At 41.6% G+C, this 22,191-nt stretch overlaps 1 protein-coding gene across 1 annotated transcript in view; it reads left to right on the top strand.

Annotated features, from left to right (window-relative positions):
* The window catches only part of LOC120368814 (musculoskeletal embryonic nuclear protein 1-like), a 105,051-nt gene that overhangs the window by 61,890 nt on the left and 20,970 nt on the right, over positions 1 to 22,191 (top strand). Inside the window, exons 3-7 of the mRNA XM_039481401.1 lie at positions 254 to 349; positions 5,964 to 6,085; positions 17,920 to 18,032; positions 20,745 to 20,822; positions 21,490 to 21,639. Coding sequence (XP_039337335.1) covers positions 254 to 349; positions 5,964 to 6,085; positions 17,920 to 18,032; positions 20,745 to 20,822; positions 21,490 to 21,639 — 559 coding nt within the window. The remainder of the gene's footprint in view (positions 1 to 253; positions 350 to 5,963; positions 6,086 to 17,919; positions 18,033 to 20,744; positions 20,823 to 21,489; positions 21,640 to 22,191) is intronic.

Here is a 22,191-nt window from a genome sequence, read left to right as displayed (position 1 = left end):
TAAATTATAACAGAAGGTGGTGATAGTGAAGTTTCATGTTATAAAGAACTGGATTATTCAGAACAAGTACATTAGAAAGTACAAAATTTAAAACTGCACTTTGTCAGAAATGAATGTTATGACTCGATAATTTGAAAAATTCCATAATTAGTACTGGGTTCTGACTTATTAGTATGAATTAGCAAGGTTCTACTATATTTTGATTGTTTAATGTAAGTACTTTTCAAAATCCAATCCTTTCTATTTTATACAGGTTTTTAGATACGTCCAAACAAGCCATAGGGATGTTGTTCATACACTTTGCAAATGTGTATTTATCAGACCTAACTGAAGAGGACCCTTGTTCACTGTGAGTGCTGTGAATTTGAGTAAACTACCCTTTAGGAAAAGTCTTTTCTGAGATTCATTGACAATTTGATTGGGGGTTGATGATTGGAAAAAGAATCTGAGAAACTATTTTGAGGCTAAATGAGGGGCTTTTGAAAGCTCACATTTTAAAAATAACTAATGGAGGATCAGAATTCTGGTATCACTTCCTTGTCAGTATGAACTGGGAATCATTGAGAGGCAATTGAGTGTCCTGACACCTTGGATTGAGGGGAGAAAGCACCTTGTATCTCCAAGGAAGCATCACCCCTCCCCCCCCCCCCAACCAGTCCCCTCCTCTCTTGCATCATTAATAAGGATACAATTTAGTCATGGAGGTCATGGATTCGGTGACTTTAACAAACCTCAGGGACAGGTTGTGGGCTTCTATTAATTCTTGTTTATTGCCCACGACCTGTCTGTGACTTTTACTAAAAATAACCGTGACAAAATCTTAACCTTAATCATCAAAAAACACATCCTAACAGAAGGAAAGATTGTAACACAAGGCTGTTGACCGGGGGCAGGGAGGTAGGGAATCCTAGAGAGCTAAGAAAATCTACTATGATTCCAATAAGTATCATGCATAGACACTCCAGAAATCTTACATTAATCTAGTCAGGCATGAATATTAAGTCAGAGTGGTGTCCGAGGATATTTTATAATGGCTTTCCTGTCTGTTTTCTAAAATGCTTGTTTGCTAATGCAGTGTTACTTTCACTGTTAATGCTGAAAAATGTTGCTCAGCATGTAGGAGGCTAATACAGAAAATATTAATTTTGCAATCTGATGCTCTGAGCATTGTGACTATGTATGTAAGTACTTAATTCCATTATGTCAACTCTGAAGATTTATGTCTTTGAGTCAATTTTGAGCTCCTGAGTCTTTACTAGCAGCTACAGAAGCAAATGGAGGATAGTTTCGGGTTTTTCTTGAAAGGGGCTCCTGCCTGACAGCTTACATGCTAAACTCTTCCGGTAATGGGTGCTGTAAAACCACTTTTAACAGCATATAATTTTGGACCTGCATTTTACACTCTTGAATCCCAGCTAGAGGGTTGGTTCCACACATTGCCCCAAAGGACACTGCTTGCTTAGAAGCTTCTGAGCTCATGTTCAGTGGGCTGTTCTCAGTTGATTTGAAATGATGATTTGAAATGATGATTTGAAATGATCTACAGCAAATCAAGACATTATTAGTAGAAGGCCATTGTATTTTTATCAAATAATTACACAGGGGTTTAATTTTAAAAAGTCTTCTAAATAGACTAGTATCATGAAATAAACTTCAGTGTAGTTGTAGCTCCTAATCTTGTGGGAATGCAAGAGGCAGAGCCAGAACCTTGTCACATTAGGCTGTCCACCTAAAATGAGTCATTTTTACCTTTTGGGAGTGCAAAAAGGCATCAAGAAATTTGTACTCAGAATTCAGGGAGCTGCAAATTAAAAACTCTGAACAAACCTTATGGGCAGGTTTTAAATACCTTAAGATAAGGAGGACTGTAACCTAAACAATTAGAAAGGAGCAAGCAACTGCACTATAATATAGCCTACTTGATATTTTCTCACTCTTCAGACTGCAGTGACCTCTTGTGGTCTGGAATAAAATGGTTTGTGTTAGGGATACTTGTGTTGCTTGTTGGTTCCTTTCCTAAACACTTAAAAATTGATTATATGGTCCTCTTAATCATAATTTTGAAGCAGACTTGTGTTAACATTTTAAAAAAATGATTATGGAAATACCAATTCTGCACAAAAAGCTGTGTGTCTAAGACTTGGGCGCAACATGGCATGTCAACAGAAGTTTTGGTTTCTTTTTATACTTTTGCTGAGCCTCTTCTGAATCCCACAACTGGTGTTGAGGCTCAGTTTGGGAGACTACCATTTTATCGCTTTACACCTCCTCTTTTTAATAATACCCATTTCACCACCACAGCCCTTTTCTTCCAATCACTAGAGAGTGCCAATAGCTTTCTCTGAGACACCAGTTTTCCTGCTGCAAATGTGCAAGTAAAACAGACAATGTTGTCACCCTTTGTACTTGGGCACACCATCCACATGGAAGCAAGAATCCCAGGTAGCAGTACAAAGAGTTACCATAAAGACACCTGACTGGCTTCAAGTATTCATGTTAAAAATTTTCAACCCAATGTGGCCTTTAAAAGAACAGTTTAATGTCATGTCACTGGTAGCACCTGAGCTGTTACCTTGTTCAGCCAAGAGTGATTAGCAAATGAAATACATTGACTTACAAGATGTTTTGGTGACATTTGGGTGAAGATATAACTCATGATTCACTTACATTCCATAATAATCGCTTTAGCTTTTGGTGTGTACAGCCAAAAGTTTTTTTTAAAAACAACTTAACAGTAGAGTAGCAACTATATAACTGTTGAAATAGTGTGTATATATATTAAAAAGAGAAGGGGTTTTAGACAGTCTTTTTCTGAAGATGCGTACAATTACAATATTCAGAATGGCTATATACAGTACAGTAACTCCTCACTTAGCGTTGTAGTTATGTTCCTGAAAAATGCGACTTTAAGTGAAACAATGTTAAGCTAATCCAATTTCCCCATAAGAATTAATGTAAGTGGGGGGGAAGGGGGTTATGTTCCAGGGAAATTTTTTTTCACCAGACAAAAAAAAATAAATACACACACTCTCTCATTCACTCTACGTTTTAAACAATTTAATACTGTTCACAGCTATGATGATTGTGAAGCTTCGTTGAGGTGGTGAAGTTAAAGGGTGGAAGAGGGTGGGGTATTTTCCAGGGAATGCCTTGCTGCTAAATCAGTGGTTCTCAAACTTTTGTACTGGTGACCCCTTTCACATAGCAACCCCCCCTATAAATTAAAAATACTTTTTTAATATATTTAACCATTATAAATGCTGGAGGCAAAGCAGGGTTTGGGGTGGAGGCTGACAGCTCGCGAACCCCCCATGTAATAACCTTGTGACCCCCTGAGGGGTCCCGACCCCCAGTTTGAGAACCCCTGTGCTAAATGATGAACTAGCACTCTGCTGAGCCCTCAAGGGTTAACATGTTGTTAATGTAGCCTCTACAAGGCAGCAGGAATGGAGGGGAGGGGAGATAGCATAGCAGACAGAGACAGACACACCTTGTGTGTGGGGGAGAGAGAGAAATGCACACTGCCCCTTTAAATAAGCTGACCCACTCTTAAATGCATTGTCTTTTTAAGTGAATCAGGAAGTTGAGACAGCAGCTGCTGCCCCAGGCTTTCTCTGTCTCTTTCAGTCTGTGTCCCCACCCTGCTCTATATGGAGAAGGGGTAAGTGGGGTGTAGGAGCAGGGCGGAGGGGGACACCTTCATATTAGTCCCCACCCCTCTCACAGCAAGGAGGAGGCTTGGGAAGCAGCTCCAAGGCAGAGAGCAGGAGCAGCACATGGCAGTGTGGGGAGGGATAGCTGCAATTGCTAGCCTGCTGGCAGCTGCTGCACAAGGAGCTTAGGGGAGCAGGGAGCTGATATGGGGGCTGCCAGTCCACCTGGTTCCAAGTCTCCACCAGCTAGCTGCAAGGGGCTGCTCTTCCTGCAAGCAGTGGACAAAACAGGCGGCTGCCAAATGACATTAGAAGGGAGCATTGCACAACTTTAAAGGAGCACATTCCCTATAGCAAGGTAACAACGAAACAACCTTAACTGGGACGATTTTAAGTGAGGAGTTACTGTAATTGACTTGGTGGAATTAAATCAGTCCAGTCTAACGTTTGGTGGAATTACTTTAAATTTGTATTCTATAGTTATTACACCATACATATATTGTATTCAGCACCGGGCTGTTCATAGCTGGGTCTACAAGCATTACTTTTCAGTAGAAAAACTGATAGCTTCAGCATCTCACATATGTAAGAGCTGTGCCTTCCTATAACATCCACATGCAGTGAGTCAGTATTTTCCATGATTGGAATGAGTGTGATTTTTTTCACTCTGAGCTGTTTTCCAAGCAATATAAGAAACAAGGTGTTTTTAAAATAAAATTTTGTTCTCAGGCTCCACTTAAATGAAGTATCAGAGGGGTAGCCGTGTTAGTCTGGTTCTGTAGAAGCAGCAAAGAGTCCTGTGGCACCTTATAGACTAACAGACGTTTTGCAGCATGAGCTTTCGTGGGTGAATACCCACTTCTTCGGATGCAAGCAGTGGAAATTTCCAGGGGCAGGTGTGTATATATAAGCAAGCAAGAAGCAAGCTAGAGATAACGAGGTTAGATCAATCAGGGAGGATGGGGCCCTGTTCCAGCAGCTGAGGTGTGAAAACCAAGGGAGGAGAAACTGGTTCTGTAATTGGCAAGCCATTCACAGTCTTTGTTTAGTCCTAAACTGATGGTGTTAAATTTGCAGATGAACTGGAGCTCAGCAGTTTCTCTTTGGAGTCTGGTCCTAAAGTTTTTTTGTTGTAAGATGGCCACCTTAAAATCTGCTATTGTGTGGCCAGGGAGGTTGAAGTGTTCTCCTACAGGTTTTTGTATATTGCCATTCCTAATGTCTGATTTGTGTCCATTTATCCTTTTCCTTAGAGACTGTCCAGTTTGGCCGATGTACATAGCAGAGGGGCATTGCTGGCATATGATGGCATATATTACATTGGTGGAGGTGCAGGTGAATGAACCGGTGATGGTGTGGCTGATCTGGTTAGGTCCTGTGATGGTGTTGCTGGTGTAGATATGTGGGCAGAGTTGGCATCGAGGTTTGTTGCATGGGTTGGTCCCTGAGCTAGAGTTACTATGGTGCGGTGTGCAGTTGTTGGTGAGAATATGCTTCAGGTTGGCAGGTTGTCTGTGGGCGAGGACTGGCCTGCCACCCAAGGCCTGTGAAAGTGTGGGATCATTGTCCAAGATGGGTTGTAGATCCCTGATGATGCGTTGGAGGGGTTTGAGCTGGGGACTGTATGTGATGGCCAGTACTGCAAGACAAACCCAAGAAAGAAACCAACAGGACTCCACTGGCCATCAAAGACTGTGAATGGCTTGCCAATTACAGAACCAGTTTCTCCTCCCTTGGTTTTCACACCTCAGCTGCTGGAACAGGGCCCCATCCTCCCTGATTGATCTAACCTCGTTATCTCTAGCTTGCTTCTTGCTTGCTTATATATACACACCTGCCCCTGGAAATTTCTACTGCTTGCATCCGAAGAAGTGGGTATTCACCCACGAAAGCTCATGCTGCAAAACGTCTGTTAGTCTATAAGGTGCCACAGGACTCTTTGCTGCTTCCACTTAAATGAAGTCTTTCCAAATAGTGAAATGAGAGTGGAAGATGAAGTTGGTTTTAACTTGAGGGCATAAAATGCAAATTGGAGTTTATACACAAAAATACATGGAACTTCATTTGACATTTAACTGGAAGGACAAACACTAAGTAGTGCAGCAGTTCTAAAACTGTTTAAAATCTCGGATAAGAAACGGAGGCAAATAAGTAACTCTTCAAGTTTTTAAAATCTCATAGTGATGCTGGCCTTTCAGAGAGGCAAGCAAATTTACCCTTCGTCAGTTGCAGCAATATGATGCCCCCTAACTCCAAGGGAAAAACCCATGCTCATCGTTTTTTCTCTTCTGTACTTCTCCCTCCTTCCAGGTACCTTATAAACTTCTTGCTGGATGCAACCTTAGGGATGCTGCTAATCTATGCTGGTGTGCGTGCAGTCAGCAGCATTGTGGAATGGCAGCAATGGGAGTCCCTTCGCTTTGGTGAATATGGTAAATATTTCTATTCTTGCAACTAAATGAATTGGAGAGAAGAGCATTGCAGTGACACTGCACTTTTAAAGATGGTCATTATTACATAAATGGTTGTGTAATAGTCAGTTCTAACACTTGACTTGCATCGGTTGGGTGCAGACCTGGTAAAAGACACTGGACACTGAATGAATAGTTTTCTTTTTCCTGAGTGACCAAGGCAGGGACTACCCCAGAGCAGTCAGGAAGGTGCTAGAAGCAATTAAGGCAGACTCCATAAGACACCTGGAACCAATTAAGAACTGATTAGAAGCAATCAAAGGAAACAGGCTAATCAGATCACCTGAAGCCTGATTAGAACCATCTGGGACTAGTTTAAAAAGAAGCCCCTTCAGAGAGGCCAGCTGCTAGGAACTGGAAGTAGGAAGGTATGTGGTGGGAAGACTGGGAGAAATAAAAGACCCGGGAGAACAAGCATGGTCAGGTACCAAGGAGGGTGCTAGAAGGGGCCATTTGGGGAAGTAGCCCAGGGAAGGGCTGTAGTATAGGAAAACTACCTGTTTCTGCTGCCAATTAGGATCCCTGGGCTGGAACCCAAAGAAGAGGGCAGGCCTGGGTTTCCCCCACACACACTCCCTTGAGAAGAAAGACAGGAACTAAAGAGCGTTCTTAACCAAGAAGAGGGTTGACTGGCTGATGACGAAGGTGACTCAGTAAGCTGTAACCCTTGCCTCTAGGATGGGAGAGAGGCTACATTGAGGGTCACAGAAAACCTCTGAGGCAAACACTAACCGCCTAGAAGCACAGAACGCCCTGAGGCAAAGCCAGTTAGGGTGACCAGACGTCCCGATTTTATCGGGACTGTCCCGATATTTGCTTGTTTGTCCCGCGTCCCGACCAATGTTAGGTCGGGACACTGGACAAACAAGCAAAGGCTCCGGAGCCCAGAAGGGCTCGCGCCCTCCCCCGCCCTGACTCTGCCCCCTCCTTCCCCCATTGGCTCCCTCCCCAAATCCCCGCCTCTTGCCAAGCATGCCATGCCCAGGAGACGCAGGGGAGTGCGGGGCCGGGGTGAGTGTGAGTCTGGCCTGGCCCCGAGCAGGCAGGACTCGGTACCTGAAGGGAGAGTAGGGGGGCGGCCCGCGGGGCCAGGCGGCGGCTGTTCTCCCCACCTGGGCAGCAGGACTCGGGAGCAGCCGCTGCTGCAGCTCCCACTGCCGCGGGGGGAGGAAGCGGCCAAGCACGTGGCGCTCAGCGGCTGCGGCTTTGGCGCCCGGGCCAGAACCCCCCGAGCCCGGGCCTGCTGCAGGGACCCAGCAGCGCGCACGCTGTGCCCAGCCCCTAGCCAGTCGTGTCTGGGCTGGCTGCCCGGCTGGTGCAATCCCGCAGCGGAGGCATCGGCAGCCCAGCCCCATTCGTTCTCCTGCGGGACCCAAGCAGGATGGGGGAGCTGGGGCCTGCTGCCCCCACGCCGGGGCCGCCCGCGGGATTGCACCAGCTGGGCAGCCAACCCAGACGCGACTGGCCAGGGGCTGGGTGCGCGCTGGGTCCTCGCAGCAGGCCCGGGCTCGGGGGGTTAATGGGTGCTAGAGCCGCAGCCGCCAAGCTTGGCCAGCGGCCGCCTCCCAGCGGCAGTGGGAGCTGCAGCAGCGGCTGCTCCCAAGTCCCGCTGCCCAGGTGGGGAGAACAACCGCCGCCTGGCCCTGCAGGCCGCCCCCGTACTCTCCCTCCAGGTACCGCGCCCGAGTCCTGCCTGCTTGGGGCCAGGCCAGACTCACACTCACCCCAGCCCCGCGCTCCCCTGAGTCTCCCGGGCCTCCCTCCAGCGCTTGCGGAGGGAGGAGGAATCGGGGGTGGGGGATTTTTTTTTTTTTTTGCTCTGCCGCCATTTTTTCCCCTCTGTCCCTGTCCCCCGCCCCCCCATGTCCCGATATTTGACCTGGGTGATCTGGTCACCCTAAAGCCAGTACTCTGCCACAATCCCTTTGCAGTTCTTTAATTGGCTGCTATACCTAGGGTATTATACAGGAGCACCTAATAAACAGCTTTTTCCTTATATTTAAAAAAACCTTAAAACTCAGTTAGCATGGCATACGATACAAATGGAAGCCTGTCTGCAAGGTATTATCCTTTTTGTAAAATATAAAGAAAACTTACTAGACCAAAAAAAATAGCTAGTCTTCTTCCAAAATATTCAACACAATTTTGATTTTAAAGATCATTTTGTTTAGGTTGCAGTCAAAGACAATTTAAATTGAAGCTTTAACTTAACTAAGTCACCCACATTTAAAGATAAAGGATTGGGAATCTTCTAGCCAAGTTTCAGAGCTAACACTCAGTACAGTTGCTTTACAAACAATGTAGAAACGAACAATATATGGTTGCATACTTAATTTTTAAAATTAAATTTTCTTTTGTTAACACAGAACAACTACTTTTGGAAAAGTACTGTAACAGTTGACTACATATGATTTTTTTTAAAAAAAAGGTAATTAATGAAAAAGTGCACAAAAAATTAAATGACCTTGTGAAATACAAGTGTCAGGAGACTTGTGAATTTTATGACTAACTCCAAACAAATAGGATTTACCACTAGAAAACTAACATCAGATGTTTATAATAGAAACGCTGCCAAGCTCACAGCACAGTGGAACAACATAGTGCTTCTGCAATAAACCCATTCTTATATTAAGTGTTGATTTTGTGTCCTTTAGGCTTCCTGTAATGGTGATTCACCCTCTCAAGTCCCTAGATACTTTGAATCATTGGTCTTAATTGACTTCTCAGTGCAGTTATACTCGAAATTTTATTACATACGGACTATTTCTAGACACAGCTATTTAGTACTAGAGAAAACTCGCAATTCACAGTTACATCTTCATACTGTAAATCATACCCTATTTTGCCTATTTAAAATTCTAGAAAGGCCTATTTTTTCTTGTTTTTTGGACATGCATATACCACATGGCAAATCTTCACAAAAGAGAACCTGTGCCACTGAAATAAGCCTCATCTTAGGTGGTGATGGTGAAAGAAGGAAATTTTTTCTACCTAAGTACTTGTATCTAACTTGGGAAACCCAGCTCACCTCTGTAACCCCAGTGACATTACTGGGATTGTGTTGGAGTTCTAATTTCTGTTACATCATCCTCCAAAGTTTAGTAGTAATCCCGTTAGGACTTAACACCTTAAATCTCTAATAGCCAGCATTTCTTGTTTATGAATATTACCTGAAATGAGTCAATATGTTGATATACATTGGTAGTTGTCTCTCCATTCATACACCCACTTTTCAGGTATGCACATCACTAAACTAGCGCCATACTTTCTATTAAAACAAGAATACCTAATTGAGTTGTAGTTGTTAGGCATCTGATTTTTGTCAGAAACATCTTTGCTCTATTGTACTCTCCACCTTAAGTTTTAACTGAAATGCTTTTGTGTCCTAGAAGAATACACTCCATGATGAATTTACATCTCTGCTGGAAAAATAAACAACTTAGCTGTCACCTAGACCTGAGTAAGATCAAAAGTTTGTCTCTTGGGTTGAGCTCATGGCCTAAGTCAAGGCCTTTCTGCCCACATAGTCACTGGTAACTGTAGTCTCTCTTAAGGGGACACAATCAACTTAATTTTCAAACTGAAATATCATTGTTGACCTACTAGTGTTACAAATAACTAAGCTTACCGCAGCTCAAAGAATTAGAGAGAGAGAGAGAGAAAAATCTCTCTCTACTTTCTGCCTCTGATAGTACTTGCTGTATAGTCATTGTCACTATTTTCCCTTGTGTAGTCAGTCAGTTTCCCCTGTTTCAAACAGGCTTTTTTTAAAACGGGAAACTGTTATTCAAAACCATAAAAGTTGGTGGGGAGAGTTCCTGAAACTACTTTTAACTCATTTAGTAAATTCTGTACATTTCAAGTTGACGTATCCCTTTTAAAAACAATTTTTACTTCATCATCTTTTGGCATCTATAACCATGTTCCTCAGATCAGGATAACTAACAAATGATCATTTTTATCTGTCCCATTGTGGAACCAGGACCGTTTCAGTATTTCTTCTCAATAACATCATCATTCACATTTAATTTAATTTATGAAAATTAAGAATGCTTCTCATCAAATTCATTTATCAGGCAGTTCTCCAGCTGGGTTCCTATAACTGATGCCTGCAATAATCTGATTATCTTTTAGTTCATGTAGCTCTTAAAAAAAAGTTTCTGATGACTTTCTGTGTTTAAGCTTTTGCATCTTTTTATTCATGTGCATCTCATATGTTTTCTTGCCCTGTGATTCCTAATGTTGCAAGTTGACACTTTTTTCCAGAAAAAGTTTTTTTGTCTTTTGTACTAAGCTATCATAAGTTCCATTACAAATTTTTTTTACTGTAAACAACTATTTCTGTTGATATGGTGGAAACATTTTGTATGTAGTTAACTAGTAGTTACAACTGAAAAATTATTATTTTTGTGCAAATAAAATTTGATTCCTTTAACTCAGCTAGTCATTGTATGCTTGGATATTTTTGTCCATAATGAAGGTAGAGTGATGTTCCCACCAAACATTCTGGTGACATTTTAGAAAATGTTTTTAGTCTTAATGAGAAAGTATTTGGTCTACGATTTGTGCTCATAGGTTTTCTTTTCTTTCACATTATCTAAAAAGGGTAAATAACACGTTTGTTCAAAAAAAAACTGATTACATAAATATGAACTAAACTGTACTCAGTTGTAGTGTCATGTATTTTTAATGTTCAAAGGTAAATTTAAGAAATTTGAATGTATATTTTCCACACACAATCTATTGGGGGTCTCAGATCTGCCTACTAAAAATCCTCTAAGGGAGACCTAGAACTGTGAGCAAGAACCTCAATATTTTACTGAAAGATTTATCTGGAGGTAGGGGAAGGATCTTCTTTCATCTGAAGAGGGTGTTCTCGTCTTGATTACAACAAGGAGTCTGGTGGCACCTTAAAAACTAACATTTATTTGGGCATAAGCTTTCTGAAGAAGTGAGGTGTTTTTTAACCCACGAAAGCTTATGCCCAAATAAATCTGTTAGTCTTTAAGGTGCCACCGGACTCCTTGTTGTTTTTGTGGATACATACTAACACGACTACCCCCTGATACTTGACTTCATCTTGATTACAAGTATAAATAAAAACCAGGGCTCTCTTCTCTGCCTAAACTGACCAATGACACTGTCCTCTGCTGTTTGATTGTATAGTTTCTAGAAATACATTCTCATGTTAGTTCTTGCTATGAGATCATCTCCTTTCTTAGCCCTGTTACTTATTCTCCAGTGATTCATTACTGGACACAGTACTCCAGATGAGACCTCACTAATGCCGAATAGAGGGGAATGATCACGTCCCACGATCTGCTGGCAATGTTCCTACTTATACAGCCCAAAATGCTGTTAGCCTTCTTGGCAACAAGGGCACACTGTTGACTCATATTCAGCTTTTCGTCCACCGTAACCCCTAGGTCCTTTTCTGCAGAACTGCTGCCTAGCCACTCGGTCCCTAGTCTGTAGCAGTGCATGGGATTCTTCTGTCCTAAGTGCAGGATTCTGCACTTCTTGTTGAACCCCATCAGATTTCTTTTGGCCCAATCCTCCTAATTTGTCTAGGTCCCTCTGTATCCTATCCCTACCCTCCAGCGTATCTATCACTCCTCCTAGTTTAGTGTCATCTGAAAACTTGCTGAGGGTGTAGTCCACACCATCCTACAGATCATTAATGAAGATATTGAACAAAACTGACCCTTGGGGCAGTCCGCTTGATACTGGCTGCCAACTAGACATGGAGCCATTGATCAATACCCGTTGAGCCTGACGTTCAAGCCAGTTTTCTATCCACCTTTATAGTCCATTCATCCAGCCCATGCTTCTTTAACTTGCTGGCAAGAATACTGTGGGAGATCGTATCAAAAGCTTTGCTAAAGTCAAGGAATAGCACGTCCACTGCTTTCCCGTCATCCACAGAGCCAGTTATCTCATCATAGAAGGCAATTAGGTTAGTCAGGCATGACTTCCCCTTGGTGAATCCATGCTGACTGTTCCTGATCACTTTCCTGTCCTCTAAGTGCTTCAGAATTCATTCCTTGAGGACCTGCTCCATGATTTTTCCAGGGACTGAGGTGAGACTGACTGGCCTCTAGTTGCCCGGATCTTCCTTCTTCCCTCTTTTAAAGATGGGCACTACATTAGCCCTTTTCCAGTCATCCGGGACCTCCCCCATTTGCCATGAGTTTTCAAAGATAATGGCCAATGGCTCTGCGATCACATCCACTAACTTTTTTAGCACCCTTGGATGCAGCGCATCCGGCCTCATGGACTTGTGCTTGTACAGCTCTTCTAAATAGTCCTGAACCACTTCTTTCTCCACAGAGGGCTGGTAACATCCTCTCCATGCTGTGCTGCCCAGTGCAGTAGTTTGAGAGCTGACCTTGTTCAGGAAAACAGAGGCAATAAAAGCATTGAGTACATTAGCTTTTTCCACATCCTCTGTCACTAGGTTGCCTCCCTCATTCAGTAAGTTGCCCACACTTGCCTTGACTTTCTTCTTGTTGCTAACATACCTGAAGAAACCCTTCTTGTTACTCTTACATCTCTTGCTAGCTGCAGCTTCAAGTGTGATTTGGCCTTCCTGATTTCACTTCTGCAATATGTTTATACTCCTCTCTGGTCATTTGTCCAATCTTCCACTTCTTGTAAGCTTCTTTTTTTGTTTAAGATCAGCAAGGATTTCACTGTTAAGCCAAGCTGGTTGCTTGACATATTTACTATTCTTTCTACACATCGGGATGGTTTGTTCCTGCCACCTTAATAAGGATTCTTTAAAATAGAGCCAGCTCTCCGGGACTCCTTTCCCCCTCATGTTATTCTCCCAGGGGATCCTGCCCATCAGTTCCCTGAGGGAATCAAATTCTGCTTTTCTGAAGTCCAGGGTCTGTATTTTGCTGCTCTCCTTTCTTCCTTGTGTCAGGATCCTGAACTCAACCATCTCATGGTCACTGCCTCTCAGGTTCCCATCCACTATTGCTTCCCCTACTAATTCTTCCTTGTTTGTGAGCATCAGGTCAAGAAGAGCTCTGCCCCTAGTTGGTTCCTCCAGCACTTACACCAGGAAATTGTCCCCTACACTTTCCAAAAACTTCCTGGATTGTCTGTGCACCGATGTATTTCTCTCCCAGCAGATATCGGGGTGACTGAAGTCCTCCATGAGAACCAGGGCCTGTGATCCGGCAACTAACAGAAGTTACTAGAAGAAAGCCTCATCCCCCTGGTCTGGTAGTCTATAGCAGACTGCTACCACGACATCACCCTTGTTGCTCTCACTTCTAAACTTAATCCAGAGACTCTCAGATATTTCTGCAGTTTCATACCGGAGCTCTGAGCAGTCATACTGCTCTCTTACATACAATGCAACTCCTCCACCTTTTCTGCCCTGCCTGTCCTTCCTGAACAGTTTATATCCATCCATGACAGTACTCCAGTCATGTGATTTATCCCACCAAGTCTTTGTTATTCCAATCACATCATAATTCCTTGACGGTGTCAGGACTTCCAGTTCTCCCTGCTTGTTTCCCAGACTTCTTGCATTTGTGTATAGGCACTTAAGATAACTCTCTGATCATCCTGCTTTCTCAGTCTGAGGCAGAAGTCTTCCCCTCTTGCACTCTCCTGCTCATGCTTCCTCCTGGCATCCCACTTCCCCACTTAAATTGATCTAATCCTAACCTTATACATAAATACTGAATTTGCTTGTTTCTCATTGCTCTTGAGATGTGTGACTTGGTAATACTGTGCTGCAGAATAGCAGTGAGATGCACTGCCAGAGATGGGTAGGGAATTTGCAATTAGTCTGCTTTTGTTATTCCTCTCACTAGCCAGTGTTAATAACCCTTCACTTGCATAAGCATCAAATTAATTGTTTTAATGATTAAAAGGAAATGTGGCCCCATATCATATGGTAACGTTCTGCTCCTTCCCATGGCTGTGAATTCTACAAAGGCATAGTTATCTGCATCGGGAGGAGCCTTGCATTGTAAAGAGCCACGCTTCTGGCTCAGTAAGTAGTGGTGGCATTGTTACTCAGATGTTATCAATTTAAACTATGTACCTATGCTAAAAAAAAATCAGACACGTAGGAATGGAAGGGACCTCGATAGATCTAGTCAGTCCCCTGCACTCTAAGCAGGACTAAGTAATAACTAGACCATTCCTGAGAGGTGTTTGTCTAACCTGTTCTTAAAATTCTCCAAAATGAAGATTCCACATCTTTCCTAGATAATTTATGCCAGTGCTTACCAACCCTGACAGGAAGTGTTTCTTAATGTCCAACCTAAACTTCCCTTGCTGCAATTTAAGCCCACTGATTCTTGTCCTATCCTCAGAGGTTAATGAGAACAGTTTTTCACCCTCCTCCTTGTAACAACCTTTTATGCACTGTACTTGAAACACAAAGATGTTAGGATTGAAAAACTTCTTTCCATATTTTAACCTCCGATCCTAATTCATTTTATATGTTAATATTAAACAGCAGTCTATTTTGCTCATATACAGATATATTGTATATCTAGGGCATGCCAAGTATCGTGCCTAGCACACTAAATGATATATAATCTTTATACAACTACAGTGAAAGTTAGGGCCATTTATGTGCAAAGACTAAGATTTTCTCCACATAACCCTCAAAACAAAATCTTCATTCACTCCACACATCTGCTCATCCCACTCCCCAGAGAAATAGCCTGCGGGGAACAGATGGATATGACCTGATAATCAACAGAATTCACCGCTAAAGGAAGCAGATTCCCTTCCAGTTAAACCAAAGGATAGTGTGTTCATTTTAGTTGATCTCAAATGTTATTGCCAGGTGGGGAAGGGCAGATTTCCCACAGTCTCATAAATATACCTTGAATAGGAGGGGTGAAAGAACAGAACCCTGTGATACCCTACATGAAACAGCCTGGAGTAGATGAGCACTATTTTTCTAGTTTAACACTGAACTGTATTTTATTTACCAGTCTAGGTATTAGGGGAAAGAATAAATCCTGGCTAACTCTGATGGCAATGCCATTATTCTGGTTTTCTCATCTAAATGGCACAAATGCAAGTGTTTTGTTCAGACAGTGGAAATATTATCTCTAAATGTATCCATTCGTTTTTAGCCCTGAAGCATCCAGAAATGAGAGTGTGATCGTGATAAAATAGGTTTATGCTTTTCTCCTAGTCTACCTCAGAGCAGGTCAATTAATTATCTTAACTTGCATCTTTAAGGCTCTCTCTCTTGTGGGGGAATGGGAAGAAAAGCTGATTTCTCTCCATTCTAGTTCAGTGCGGCTTCTGTGAGCTCTCATCCACCTTGATGGGTCACTAAATCTGATATGCAAAGTCATCTCTTGGATATATGAGCATTGCATTAGAAATTTTTTTATACAAGTTGTTTCCTTGCTATTGATAAACTGTCAAATACTGTTCACAAATTCAGTTTTCTGTTTTCAAGCTTCCCAAGAAAATGTTTTAGATGTTGTTATTCAGTATCTGTATTCATCTATAATAATTAGTAGTAAATCTGTGGCTCTGCATCTTTTGGACAGCAGAATTTCTACTGGCTTCATAGCTTGTTTTACATAATTTCTTTACTTTTTACAGAAAATTTAAATTATGAGGGCCTGTAATATTTTTAAGATCAAGATAAATTATATTATCACAGAGGGTCCTGAAAAATGCTAAGAATTCTAGAGCTCCATACTTAAACCACTTTTCTGGGTTGACTTTTAATTTGAGTTCTCTTTCCTCATCTTTGAAAATGTAGATACTCAAGAAAATTTTCTGGGTAACTTTCTAGAGGACATGTAGTAATAATTTTTTCCATGAAATGCATAATTTTAAAACTATTTCTGTAATAAAGGTGAAAGATAGTTTTGACAGACCATATCCCCAGAGTCAGATTTAATTTATTAAACGCAGCAAGGTTTTAAAATTCTACCTCTCATCTGTCCCTAAATAGTTGCATTTCCTAACTGTGACATCAGATTTGATAGAATGACATTTGCTAGCACTTCTGTTCACCACTAGTAGGTTTTTATTATTTCTGTTAACTATAACCAAAGTGTTGTGTACTCTGAGGTACAATAGTATCAAATCCCATGATGTGGAATCAGAGCATATGGGATCCTGATTTCAATTGCTGTAGCTTTCAAAATTTAGGGACCCCAGAATGGATTTTTAAGCCTCAATAGCAACTCTGTGGCTCAGGCTATAATTTTGTTTTTTTTCATAATAGTTACATAGTGAAGGAAAAATTAGAAAATATTAATAAAAGAAAAGTTTGAAAGTCTGGGAATTCACTGTTAATTTCAGTCTTAACTCAAACCCCACATCTGTGGAAAATTCATAGCTACATGGCAGACCAGGAAACATGATCTGTTGGCTGGGGAACCTTCACTCTGAGTTTTCAAACTTTCAGACATTGGGTCTGTATAATTTAAGCCTTACATTACCAAAAATAAACACCTTTAAAACAGTATATTCAAATTGTAGCACTCTAGGAACATCTCCTGGTGAAATTTTTCTGGGAAAAGCTGGGCTAGTCTGAAAAATCAATTTCTGCCTGCTGTGGAATTTCAAGAGGAGAGTGTAAAACTCAAGACTATTTGCTGTACATCTTTCAATAGCTTTCCGGGAAAGGACGTAGCCATGGTCGACTGTGCATTACAGCTGTATAAAGGCATTTGAATTTCCATTGCACTTTATTTGCAGACTTAAACATTAAGCCATATTTGAAGATGCTCTAAAAGTTGTTTGTTGAAAGTGAATGGTGAAATCTGTAGAAGAACTTTTGTTTTAAATTAAGTGTTAGGAAAGCACGCCTGAGCTGTCAAATTTTGGTGATATTGTGATGCTGGTTAAAATTCATCTGAATGTTTTATCAGGCACTCCACTCTTATCTCAGCTGCAACCAGGTATGTTCAGTTATGCTGTAGTTATAACAGGATATATACTTTTTCTGTTGGAATATTTGTACGACAGTTCTAATTGCAGAGCAATCGGTAATTTGCTTGGTATTCATTGTACAGCACCTTGCCTGGGGTATAGCAAAATTACTTAGCTTTTTATGATTTACATATGATACTACTTTAATCAGTGCAATGAAGATATATCCTGATTAGCTTGCAGGAAGCTCTGAACAAAATTAAATTTTTGAAGGCTACTCATTCTCTTGTAATCTGTTGCCGTTCTTGCCATAATTACCATCAGTCATTCATGGTTGCTGACATTTGTATAAGATACCTATATATACAGGATGGCAAAAGCACAAATGCAGGAATATTCTAATTTCTTTCAAAAGGTTATCTATGCTAGAGCAAGATACACTGCAGCAGCCAAGTATTGTGTACATTTTCTGCCTTAGAAAACATACTTATTTGCCAAAATGGGAAATAATTTATAGCAACTGGCTTTATGGAAAGGTAAATATCTTGAGATGTAAGCTAATTCTGTGCTTTATCTGCTGAGTTCAATAATGTATACTAAAGTAAACTGTAATAAGGTACTCCCTAACTAAACAAAAGGTGCTCTTTTGAGTTTTCTAAAGTAAAGCACAAAAATTTGGACTGCTCAGGGAAGGCAACTTCATCCAAGCAAAGGGATATCAGTGAATGTTGTTGCTATTCAGAAATACCATCAGACTACTTTAGATGGCAACCACTTATCAAATATTTGTTTTACTTTGGTTTACCAAGTTTTTCTCCCTTGTCTAATTTTGCTTTTGTTTTTCTTAAACATGTGTTAAGTCAAGTGACAGTGGGCTAAATTGGTGTATTAAACCTTTGCTTTTTTTGTAGGTGACCCGCTGCAGTGCAGTGCTTGGGTGGGACAGTGTGCACTGTACATAGTGATCATGATGTTTGAGAAAACCATCATCATTATAGTCCTCCTAATACCTCAATGGAAAGAGGTTTGAGTCTTTATACGATTTTTACAGTTAAATGAATTGCAGATAGATGCCAGAAAGTGATAAGCTATTAATTCTACTTAATCCAAAAAGACTAAGGCCTGGTCTACACTAAGAAGGGGGGTCGAACTAGGGTACGCAAATTCAGCTACATGAATAGCGTAGCTGAATTCGAAGTACCCTAGTTCGACCTACTCACCTGTCCAGACGTGGCGGGGTCGAACTCCGCGGCTCCCCTGTCGACTCTGCCACCACCATTTGCAGTGGTGGAGTACCGGAGTCGACCACAGCGCTTCCGGAGTTCGAACTATCGCGTCTAGATCAGACGCGATAGTTCGAACTCCGAGAAGTCGAACTCACCGCGTCGACCCAGAAGGTAAGTGTAAACCTACCCTAAGGCTATCATGCAAGCTATGTAAAGGTCCACAGTTGGTGCTACTTACCTGTTGACTATGGTAATGGAGCACCCTGATACCACTAATTGGATTTCACTGGTGATAATGCCACCATTCTATTTTGCATTTAGTAGGTATTGCATCGTGTACAATATAAGATCACATGCTCACCAGAGGTATCATAGAATATCAGGGTTGGAAGGGACCTCAGGAGGTCATCTAGTCCAACCCCCTGCTCAAAGCAGGACCAATCCCCAACTAAATCATCCCAGCCAGGGCTTTGTCAAACCTGACTTTAAAAACTCCTAAGGAGGGAGGTGGTGGAACCTCCTTAGGTAATCCATTCCAATGCTTCACCACCCTCCTAGTGGAAAACGTTTTTCCTAATATCCAACCTAAACCTCCCCCACTGCAACTTGAGACCATTACTCCTTGTTCTGTCATCTGCCACCACTGAGAACAATCTAGATCCATCCTCTTTGGAACCCCCTTTCAAGTAGTTGAAAGCAGCTATGAAATCTCCCTCATTCTTCTCTTCTGCAGACTAAATAATCCCAGTTCCCTCAGCTTCAAGTTATATGCTCCAGCCCCCAATAATTTTTGTTGCCCTCCGCTGGACTCTTTCCAATTTTTCCACATCCCTCTTGTAGTGTGTCTCCCATAATTGGACACGGTACTCCAGATGAGGCCTCACCAATGCTGAATAAAGGGGAATGATCACGTCCCTCGATCAGCTGGCAATGCTACCTAAAAGGAGACAGAGTGCATCAGCCTTTCTTTTAGTTAAATTACAGCTCTAACTTTAAACCTAATGTGTATTATTTTCCATAGTTTTAGAGCATAATAGAACATTGTTACATTTTTTGTAGTAAAACCTTAGTAATTCACACTGCAATAAAAGACACATTGCTGAGTTACTGAATTTTAAAAAATAGCCAATAAGCAAACAAAAGTCAGTTACTGCAGCACAAAGTGTATTTTGAACCTTTATACAGGTACAGTATAGCTTAGCTTCAATATATGCTAATACTATTAGTTACACTAATAAGTTTATGGTAGTATATTCAGTAAGCGTAATGAGGAATGACTCCCAGGCTGAGATCTGTATGAAAGATCATAACATTGTAAGTGACCTGATTTATAATCTAAGCATGACAATACTTACCTGGAGCAGCAAAAGTCACCATAATATATTGTAATTCACCTTTATAGTGTCTTTGTTTTATAACATTTTTGAAAACTTCTGCATCCCATGTCCAGATATTTAACTTTAAAACTGCAGCATATGTTTGTAAGTGATTTCCAAGATATTGGTTCTTCCAGTCAAAGCTTTCTGGAAAAATGGTTGAGTGGATATTTGAATGTAGCCTATGCTTTGTTTTTCTTGGTCAAACCTCTTTTATGGCCATGGTTAGTTAAACTGCAGGAAGCACATACATCATCTTGGACATGTCTCTAATAGAAACTTTCATCTCAATGTAGAATCAAGTGGGAACCACAAGTCCACACACTTTTAAAGGGATAATTTATAATTTTGTCTATAACTGATAAAGCATTTTATATAACTGAACTGTGAAATAAAATGCCATGTAGATACTAGGTGGATTGTCTGGTTTAGTACAGCATAACGCAGTTTAACGTTCAAGATGATTACTCACAGCAGTTAGAGCTGAATAACTGCTGTTAGGTGTTCTAGACTAAGGGTTCTCAAACTGGGGATCAGGACCCCTCAGGGGGTTGCGAGGTTATTACATGGGGGATTGAAAGCTGTCAGCCTCCACCCCAAACCCCGCTTCACCTCCAACATTTATAATGGTGTTAAATATAAAAAAAAGTTTTTAATTTATAAGGAGAGGGTCATACTCAGAGGCTTGCTGTGTGAATGGGGTCACCAGTACAAAAGTTTGAGAACTACTGTTCTAGACCATCCCTGTAGAATAGAACAGGATTTTTTTACACTATATTTTATAGTATTCTGAACAGTTTATTTAAATCTCCAAGTGGTGGAGTATCAGACGTTTTCCTTGGGAATATAAGGTGATTAATTCATCAAGTAGTATCTGGTTGCTTCACCTACTCACAAGTCATCACATTCCTTCTGTAATCACAAATTAGTGGGATGGCAGATTGCTTTCAGTCAGCACCACTTGTTTACTAAATGCAATTTATAAACCTTCCTTAACAAAATTATATTCCTTTCCTGTGAAACTGTCCTTTCTAATTCATCTGTCTACCAGCCTAATACTTTCTATAACACTTTCCAACCCAACTGCATACACATACTGTTGTAGTCTGAATTTTGATCTTTTTCTTTTCACAGGTAGCTTTATTGAATCCTATAGAGAACCCCCAGTTGGAGCTGGCTATCGTCATGCTGATAGTTCCCTTCTTTGTTAATGTTAGTACAACTGTATGCTTTTCAAAGATGGTTGACTTGTGTTTCTCTCCCCCACGCATCCCCTTCTCCATCTGTTAAAATTAATCTGTGCCTTGGTGTTGCACAGTGTGCCTTGGTGATATTAGTGTTACAAGTCTTCAACACGTGTGTGTGTGTGTGTGTGTGTGTGTAAAAATAATATATATAAAGTGATTATGTACTTATGTATCTATAAAATCCATAATCAACAATGCCATTGGGCACAGAAATGGTGTACAGAATGCCCATTGTTGAATGTACTATACAGATATGATTGTACCAGTTAGAAAATTCCAGTTAAATTAGGTTTATTTAGGAAAGCATTAATTTGTTTGGAGTGCCAAAAAATATCATCCCATTGAAATGCCCTAGACCAAGCAAGACTATATCCATATGTTAAGATTAAGAGCCAATAACAAATTCCCACTAAGCAGCAGCTTTTTTCTTATTGGAGCAAGAGCAGGAAATAGGGCAGCTATGTTTCAGGAGATATAGGGTATATGTTAGGTCATGTGACCTAACAAATTTGCAGTATTTGGCCAAATCCCACTTAGTACAGTTATTCCCTAACTCCATTCCAAGGTGTGAATGACTAACACATATGCTGACCTAAAGAAAAACTGAACTGTGAATTTTCCCCTGTTAACAGGCATTAATGTTCTGGGTAGTGGATAACTTTCTTATGAAGAAAGGGAAGACAAAAGCTAAACTCGAAGAAAAGGAAGTGGGGCAAGATTCAAGGAATGGAAGTAAAGTCCGATACAGGAGAGCAGCATCACATGAAGAGTCAGAGTCAGAAGTATGTAGATGCACCACTTGCTGTACCTGAGTCAACTCCCTTTCTCTTGACTTACAACACTATCTTAGGCTTGATTATAGTTTTGTACTAAATTTGCCTAGAGCCCTTGTACGCAAGACCCAGGGGCGGCTCTAGCAATTGCGCCGCCCCAAGCACTGCGGCACGCCGCGGGGGGCACTCTGCCAGTCGCTGGTCCCGCGGCTCCGGTGGACCTCCCGCAGATGTGCCTGCAGATGCTCCACCAAAGCTGTGGGACCAGCGGACCCTCCGCAGGGACGCCTGCGGGAGGTCCACCGGAGCCGCCTGCCGCCCTCCCGGCGACCGGCAGAGCGCCCCCAGCGGCATGCCACCCCAAGCACGTGCTTGGCATGCTGGGGTCTGGAGCCGGCCCTGGCAAGACCCCATTGAATAAATCGGTGACTGCTAATTCACTTCTCTTATTGACCCTTTACAAAGCTGATGATGATTTTCCTGGGGTTTGAGATGCCTCAAAACGCTACTGCTAATTTTCAAAAGGATTGTTTTTTAGATTCTGTGGTGTCAGTTAATTCA

The sequence above is a fragment of the Mauremys reevesii genome, linkage group 7, assembly GCF_016161935.1.
Source record: "Mauremys reevesii isolate NIE-2019 linkage group 7, ASM1616193v1, whole genome shotgun sequence".
In the NCBI taxonomy this organism is placed as follows: Eukaryota; Metazoa; Chordata; order Testudines; family Geoemydidae; genus Mauremys; species Mauremys reevesii.
Note: the sequence above shows the minus strand (reverse complement) of the source record. Positions and strands in the feature narration are given on the sequence as shown.